The 9,488-nt window shown below is 37.0% G+C and overlaps 1 protein-coding gene across 1 annotated transcript; it reads left to right on the top strand.

The window, feature by feature from the left end:
* Positions 1-1,290: 1,290 nt before the first annotated feature.
* BESB_070010 (cytochrome b6 subfamily protein) lies at positions 1,291-1,837 on the top strand (the record flags this gene model as incomplete). The annotated part of the gene is made up of 2 exons (XM_029365374.1): positions 1,291-1,326; positions 1,613-1,837. 2 exons carry the CDS (start codon positions 1,291-1,293, stop codon positions 1,835-1,837), a joined length of 261 nt encoding a protein of 86 aa, XP_029214876.1.
* Positions 1,838-9,488: the final 7,651 nt, after the last annotated feature.

The raw sequence follows: 9,488 nt of genomic DNA, 5'->3' as shown, positions 1-9,488 counted from the left end.
CTGCTGCTACCTCTCTAACTAGATGTTGAACACTAGCAAATGCACAAGATGCTTCAGAAGTATATCGGAACGCTAAAGTGATACCTGTAATTATTTGGAGTACAAAGGTAATTGCAACTAAGAAACCAAAGTTATAAGATGAATTTAGATTGAGAGCACACCGATAAAAGACGAGGTGTGCCCGGAATAGACTCATGGAAATTTGGTGTGTTCTCGAAACCATGCTAGCACAATAGAACTTCGTTAAATAACTACATATTAAAATGAGCGCATGTAAACTAGTCTTAAACACACCGCTCGTCACGTAACAAATCTCAAATCGTACTGTAGATTTTATATATGTACCGTAACTATAACCATGGTGACATCCAATGTTCACGCTCAATCTTACCATACATAGTACTTTTATGATCCAGGCTGGTTTAATAAGTCAAAGTTTAGCCGGGAAGTTAGCGTCTAAAATATATACCGATAGTCTCAACTTAGATGCACAGATGGACATAATTAATCTTGTACGGTTTGTACTACTTGACTCTCAGTTTAAGTTAAGGAGTCCTTGTTTACAGCTGTACCGATTACTTTCAGGAGCATACCGTAAATTCGATGATCTTATGTGTTCACTCAAATCGAATAAACAAATGAACTATTATAGTTCTAAATACTGAAGAGACTCTCGGTTATGAATACAGACAACCAAGTTCTTTATGATTGCAGTACACCACCACCCCACTGGACTGCTTAAGACAGCTAAAAGTGTTGGATTTCAATATCCTACTACATTAAGATTATTCCACATCGGTTATGTCTAGGCGTAATATATGATTCTTGTTCTCATCATCTAACACGCGAGAGAAAACTACTATCAATGCTAGTCTAATCATACCATCGTACTGAAGTTAATCATTCAGACAGGATTATTTATCACTTTTCTGGGAGTATATACTTACGAGTTGACTACTGGTTTAGATCTTGAAGGTTCTTTTTACCGGATCCAAGTTCTCTTGTGCTTTTCATGACCATCATGTTAAGTGCATTAAGTATAGTGGTATCCAGCGTATATTTGAAAAACCAACATTTGTATACAAGCTGTACGAATATCATGACATTCACTTTGGTAGTCGCCTTCTTAATGTTAGTCTGTACGGAATACTTAGGACTATCTCTTTATATTAATGATAATGCATTTGGTAATGGATTTTCATCTTAACTGGTATACATTTTAGCCATGTTATTGTTGGAGCTATCCTTGTATTCTTCACTCAAAGTATCTATAGTTCTTTAGTTACTTACATGCCTACAAGCTCTATAATGCTAACAAATCTAAAGGTATGTTATGCAAGATCTTTACAGAACCATTCACTATTTTATATCTACACTTTGTAGAAACCATGTGGATATTAATCCACATTACATTCTATCTCTAAATCATATAACGGTCGTAAGGTACGCCGGGGATAACAGGTCAGATAATATTGGGAGTTCTAATCCTCGGATTGTATCAGCACCTCCATGTCGGCTCATTACTCCCTTGTTATTGAACAAGATTCAGTTAGGAACGCTAGTTCACCGTCAGATGTAATACGTGAGCTGGGTTAAGAACGTCTGGAGACAGTTTGTTCCCTATCTACCATATTATCTAATTGGTTTAATTTTCTTACAAACGGCTTTTGGTTTGATTGAATTATCGCACCCAGATAACTCCATACCAGTGAACCGGTTTGTAACTCCGCTTCATATCGTACCTGAATGGTACTTTTTAGCATATTATGCGGTGTTAAAAGTAATCCCATCCAAAACCGGTGGTTTGTTAGTATTTATGTTATCAACATGTCAATGAAATATCAACAACGATGAAACTTATTTGGTTAACATAACAACATAGAAGGTAAAGCTGGATTACGTTCAAACTTTACACTGGATACGTTTCAATGTTAACTTACTAAATACCATGGGAGCGAAAGAGAATCTAATATGTAACTCCGTTCATGGAAATCAAAAGAGCTTTCACTGATTGTATTTATGAAACGTGATTAGTTCACCTAGCCAACACGATCCGGTTGTTTGGGAATAATATCCCTATTTAAGGGATTGATAATGTGCTACAATAACACAGTCGGTACGAAGTCGAAACAAGGTAGTTGATGGTGAACCAGTGGCTGAACAAACCTTTTTATTGATTATGCTGACTTTAGTCCCGAGAAACTACAGTTCTGCTTAAACTGAGGAGTCAAGTAGGTACAAACCGTACAAGGATTAATTATGTCCATCTGTGCATCTAAGTTGAGACTATCGTTATATATTTTAGACGCTAACTTCCCGGCTAAACTTTGACTTATTAAACCAGCCTGGGATCATAAAAGTACTATGTATGGTAAGATTGAGCGTGGACTATCGAATGAAAACAATGTGCTCCAACGCTAGTCTAAGTCTCTAACATACCTTTTACCTACAACTGTACGGAACGTAACAAACCTCCAGGCAAAGAACTTGGTATTCTGTTCTAATTCCCCGTGGTAAACACAGTCAAACGAATGGCGGAAGGAGCATTCATATGTTATGCAGTGTCTTAGGAGAGATACTCTAGATTTAGCATTCATCTACAGCTACGGTAACTGTTGTGTTTAAATAGCGGTTAACCTTTCCTTTTCCTTACGTACTCAGGGCATGCAATACCAATCAGATAACAACTGAAGCTAGACTCCATGTTACACTTACTAAAATGGGATTCCTAGGTTGATATAAACTACCTTTTTCTGGGGAGTATATACTACGAGTTGGACTACTGGTTTAGATCTTGAAGGTCTTGTTTACCGGATCCAAGTTCTCTTGTGCTTTTCATGACCATCATGTTAAGTGCATTAGCAGAGCATAGTTAAGATGATAACTATTGTGGATATAGAACCAATTGAACACCATGTATTAATATAACAAAGATAATCAGGGTAATCTGGTATCCTTCTTGGCATAACGTTGAAACCAAGTATATGCATAGGGATGAAAATTAATAAGATACTACCTAAGAAGACTACAAACCAGATGCTTAAATATGGAGAAGCACCGGTATTTACATGGAATAGATTTACAGTATCTCCGAACATATCTCTGCTATAGAAGATAAAGCCACATATAGTAGCTAGTACTGCACCAAGAGATAATACGAAATGGAAATGAGCTACAATATAGTATGTATCATGTAGGGCAATATCCATACCAGCGTTACCCATAACTACACCTGTAGTACCACCTAGAGTAAACAATAGGATAAAACTAAGAGCAGCCCATAGATCTACAGTTCTTGTAGTTGTATGGCTAGCCATATAGGTACCTAACCAGTTGAAAATCTTAGTACCGGTAGGAATTGCAATCATAATAGTCATAGCAGAGAAATAAGCTCTGGTATCTACCTCTAGAACCGACTGTCATCATATGATGTGCCCATACTAAGGAACCTAGAATAGAAATACAACCCATAGCTAAGATCATAGATTGTCCACCGAAGACAGATCTAGCAGCATACATAGATAATGTCTGCGAGACTACACCAAAAGCAGGTAAAATTAGAATGTATACCTCTGGATGTCCGAAGAACCAGAATAGATGTTGATAAAGTACACTATCACCAGAATACATAGAATCATAAAATTCAGTGTTTACGTGTAGATCAAGAAGGATCATAACTAATCCACCAGTAAGAATAGGTAGAGTGAAGACTAACATAAGGGCAGTAAATATTGAATAGCCCAGATATATAGAATATAGTTCTTAGCACCAGCATTAGAACCCATGAAGACGCAAGTACCAAGGAAGTTAATAGAACTTAAAATACTACTAATTCCTAGTACTGCAAGACCTCCGATAATCCAATCAGTTGCCTCTGGATTTAACACCATCAAGCTAGTACTTAGTGAGGATACATTGTCCAACCAAGACCACTACCAAACTCGAACAAATACTTTGAGTTAACAACACAGAACCTAATGGTACTAGAAAATAGGAGATCGCGTTAGTTCTTGGGAAAAACGACTTCCCGAACCACCAATATATATTGGTACAAAAGAAGTTACCATAATCCTCCGTACAAAGCAGGCTATTAAGAACATAAAGATCATAGCTAGCGCCATGTATCGTTATTATCACATTATAAGTAGCTATCGTCTCTGTACAAATGATCCGCGATCCAGAACTGTATAACTCAAATCGAATAAACAAAGACATTATAGTTCCTAGAATACTGAAGATGACTCCGGTTATGAGATACAGACAACCAAGTTCTTTATGATTGCAGTACACCACCACCCCACTGGACTGCTTAAGACAGCTAAAAGTGTTGGATTTCAATATCACGGTAATCATGTTTGCTTGGAAGCTGTAGTCATTATAACTATTGATTTAGTATAAGCATAGAACCAATCCGGTAGTAAGATATACGATAGTAGCTAATCTACCATATAAGATATAAGTCGCTTGTGGAATAGCACTACCAATAATAATCAAGAAAGATCATACTGTATACCCAAATAATTAACCATCCACTGACTACATTTCGAGTCATAAAAATGTTGTCGTATCAACATTCGAGTATTCAAAGCTCGAATTTCAGATAAAAGAGCTAAGTTAATGAGAGAGGACATAAATACTAACAAACCACCGGTTTTGGATGGGATTACTTTTAACACCGCATAATATGCTAAAAAGTACCATTCAGGTACGATATGAAGCGGAGTTACAAACCGGTTCACTGGTATGGAGTTATCTGGGTGCGATAATTCAATCAAACCAAAAGCCGTTTGTAAGAAAATTAAACCAATTAGATAATATGGTAGATAGGGAACAAACTGTCTCCAGACGTTCTTAACCCAGCTCACGTATTACATCTGACGGTGAACTAAGCGTTCCTAACTGAATCTGTTCAATAACAAGGGAGTAATGAGCCGACATGAGGTGCTGATACAATCCGAGGATTAGAACTCCCAATATTATCTGACCTGTTATCCCCGGTACCTTACGACCGTTATATGATTTAGAGATAAGAATGTAATGTGATTAATATCCACATGTTTCTACAAAGTGTAGATATAAAATAGTGAATGGTTCTGTAAAGATTTGCATAACATACCTTTAGATTTGCTTAGCATTATAGAGCTTGTAGGCATGTAAGTAACTAAAGAACTATAGATACTTTGAGTGAAGAATACAAGGATAGCTCCAACAATAACATGGCTAAAAATGTATACCAGTTAAGATGAAAAGTCCATTACCAATGCATTATCATTAATATAAAGAGATAGTCCTAAGTAATTCCGTACAGACTAACATTAAGAAGCGACTACCAAAGTGAATGTCATGATATTCGTACAGCTTGTATACAAATGTTGGTTTTTCAAATATACGCTGGATACCACTATACTTAATGCACTTAACATGATGGTCATGAAAAGCACAAGAGAACTTGGATCCGTAAACAAACTTCAAGATTTAAACCAGTAGTCCAACTCGTAATATATACTCCCCAGAAAAGGTAGTTTATATCAACCTAGGAATCCCATTTTAGTAAGGTAACATGGAGTCTAGCTTCGTTGTTATCTGATGGTATTGCATCCCTGAGTACGTAAGGAAAAGGAAAGGTTAACCGCTATTTAAACACAACAGTTACCGTAGCTGTAGATGAATGCTAAATCTAGAGTATCTCTCCTAAGACACTGACATAACATATGAATGCTCCTTCCGCCATTCGTTGACTGTGTTACCACGGGAATTAGAACAGAATACCAAGTTCTTTGCCTGTAGGTTTGTTACGTTCCGTACAGTTGTAGGTAAAAGGTATGTAGAGACTTAGACTAGCGTTGGAGCACATGTTTCATTCGATAGTCCACGCTCAATCTTACCATACATAGTACTTTTATGATCCCAGGCTGGTTTAATAAGTCAAAGTTTAGCCGGGAAGTTAGCGTCTAAAATATATAACCGATAGTCTCAACTTAGATGCACAGATGGACATAATTAATCCTTGTACGGTTTGTACCTACTTGACTCCTCAGTTTAAAGCAGAACTGTAGTTTCTCGGGACTAAAGTCAGCATAATCAATAAAAAGGTTTGTTCAGCCACTGGTTCACCATCAACTACCTTGTTTCGACTTCGTACCGACTGTGTTATTGTAGCACATATCAATCCCTTAAATAGGGATATTATTCCCAAAACAACCGGATCGTGTTGGCTAGGTGAACTAATCACGTTTCATAAATACAATCAGTGAAAGCTCTTTTGATTTCCATGAACGGAGTTACATATTAGATTCTCTTCGCTCCCATGGTATTTAGTAAGTTAACATTGAAACGTATCCAGTGTAAAGTTTGAACGTAATCCAGCTTTACCTTCTATGTTGTTATGTTAACCAAATAAGTTTCATCGTTGTTGATATTTCATTGACATGTTGATAACATAAATACTAACAAACCACCGGTTTTGGATGGGATTACTTTTAACACCGCATAATATGCTAAAAAAGTACCATTCAGGTACGATATGAAGCGGAGTTACAAACCGGTTCACTGGTATGGAGTTATCTGGGTGCGATAATTCGACATAGCTGTGATGTTAAGGAGCATAGGAGATGCTACACGCCTTAATTGGTACTGCATTGATATAATTATCGTACAAGCACTCAGCTAGTTATTGAGAGACACTCACGAGCCCAAAACCATTAACTTCGTAATCTCAATGGTTTGTGATAGAACCATAACACAATGATCTTTACACAGTTCAACCCTGTATTATAAAATCCAGTAGACTCATGTCCTTTGTCGTTTATATAAATCTATTAATGCTTGTCAAGTTCCTTGTATCTAGTTAGCTCACTGCGTACTTAGGATCAGACCAAAAGAGTTCACTAATGGTACTAGAAAATAGGAGATCGCGTTAGTTCTTGGGAAAACGACTTCGAACCACCAATTATATATTGGTACAAAAGAAGTACCATATCCTCCGTACAAAGCAGGCATTAAGACATAAAGATCATAGCTAGGCCATGTATCGTTATTATCACATTATAAGTAGCTATCGTCTCTGTACAAATGATCCGGATCCAGAACTGATAACTCAAATCGATAAACAAAGACATTATAGTCCTAGAATACTGAAGATGACTCGGGTTATGAGATACAGACAACCAAGTTCTTTATGATTGCAGTACACCACCACCACCCCACTGGACTGCTTAAGACAGCTAAAAGTGTTGGATTTCAATATCACGGTAATCATGTTTGCTTGGAAGCTGTAGTCATTATAACTATTGATTTAGTATAAGCATAGAACCAATCCGGTAGTAAGATATACGATAGTAGCTAATCTACCATATAAGATATAAGTCGCTTGTGGAATAGCACTACCAATAATAATCAAGAAGATCATACTGTATACCCAAATAATTACCCATCCACTGACTACATTTCGAGTCATAAAAATGTTGTCGTATCAACATTCGAGTATTCAAAGCTCGAATTTCAGATAAAAGAGCTAAGTTAATGAGAGAGGACATAAATACTAACAAACCACCGGTTTTGGATGGGATTACTTTTAACACCGCATAATATGCTAAAAAGTACCATTCAGGTACGATATGAAGCGGAGTTACAAACCGGTTCACTGGTATGGAGTTATCTGGGTGCGATAATTCAATCAAACCAAAGCCGTTTGTAAGAAAATTAAAACCAATTAGATAATATGGTAGATAGGGAACAAACTGTCTCCAGACGTTCTTAACCCAGCTCACGTATTACATCTGACGGTGAACTAGCGTTCCTAACTGAATCTTGTTCAATAACAAGGGAGTAATGAGCCGACATGGAGGTGCTGATACAATCCGAGGATTAGAACTCCCAATATTATCTGACCTGTTATCCCCGGCGTACCTTACGACCGTTATATGATTTAGAGATAGAATGTAATGTGGATTAATATCCACATGGTTTCTACAAAGTGTAGATATAAAATAGTGAATGGTTCTGTAAAGATCTTGCATAACATACCTTTAGATTTGCTTAGCATTATAGAGCTTGTAGGCATGTAAGTAACTAAAGAACTATAGATACTTTGAGTGAAGAATACAAGGATAGCTCCAACAATAACATGGCTAAAATGTATACCAGTTAAGATGAAAAGTCCATTACCAAATGCATTATCATTAATATAAAGAGATAGTCCTAAGTATTCCGTACAGACTAACATTAAGAAGGCGACTACCAAAGTGAATGTCATGATATTCGTACAGCTTGTATACAAATGTTGGTTTTTCAAATATACGCTGGATACCACTATACTTAATGCAGAGCATAGTTAAGATGATAACTATTGTGGATATAGAACCAATTGAACACCATGTATTAATATAACAAAGATAATCAGGGTAATCTGGTATCCTTCTTGGCATAACGTTGTGTAGTTATATGAAGCGTACATTCCTTAATATCTGGAACAATAGATTATGGTTAGGTAGTGGAACAAGGAGAGCGTCTGTTGTACATCAACACTAGATACTGCTAATACCACTGTAGAGGTATAGTATATAATCCCTGCCCGGTGCAGTAAATGTAAACGGCGGCTGTATTATGACGGTCCAAAGGTAGGTAAATCCTTGTCGGGTAATTATCGTCGTGCGTGAAAGTTGGTCCGACTCTTCACATGTCGTTTATCTAAAACTTTCTTAAATAGAATTATCTTTTGAATATGAGGATCCAGATGGCCCGACGGTTAGACCCTGAGCACCTTTACATCCCTTAAATCATATACAGGATCAAATCTTCCTTGAGCGACTCGACAGGCACTAGAGATAGCGTGAAAGCTCTTTTGATTTCCATGAACGGAGTTACATATTAGATTCTCTTCGCTCCCATGGTATTTAGTAAGTTAACATTGAAACGTATCCAGTGTAAAGTTTGAACGTAATCCAGCTTTACCTTCTATGTTGTTATGTTAACCAAATAAGTTTCATCGTTGTTGATATTTCATTGACATGTTGATAACATAAATACTAACAAACCACCGGTTTTGGATGGGATTACTTTAACACCGCATAATATGCTAAAAAGTACCATTCAGGTACGATATGAAGCGGAGTTACAAACCGGTTCACTGGTATGGAGTTATCTGGGTGCGATAATTCGACATAGCTGTGATGTTAAGGAGCATAGGAGATGCTACACGCCTTAATTGGTACTGCATTGATATAATTATCGTACAAGCACTCAGCTAGTTATTGAAACACTTCCCTTCTCGCCGTTAGCATGATCTCAAAGTACCAGAAGCCATGTGATCTATATAGTAATAACGGGACATTAGACCGAACCTGCGATGATAAATATATCTTGGATGATTGTATATTAGCGGCTAAATGTCAATCAAACATGCGAATTTTAGGTTTTCCATGAAATCTATTTGGAAGAAGAGGCTTGATAGTACTACCGTAAGTACATAATATACAGTCCCAGCAGTA

Source organism: Besnoitia besnoiti (assembly GCF_002563875.1).
Source record: "Besnoitia besnoiti strain Bb-Ger1 chromosome Unknown contig00061, whole genome shotgun sequence".
NCBI lineage: Eukaryota > Apicomplexa > Conoidasida > Eucoccidiorida > Sarcocystidae > Besnoitia > Besnoitia besnoiti.
The sequence above is the reverse complement of the archived record's forward strand: the minus strand, read 5'-3'. Positions and strand labels throughout refer to the sequence as shown.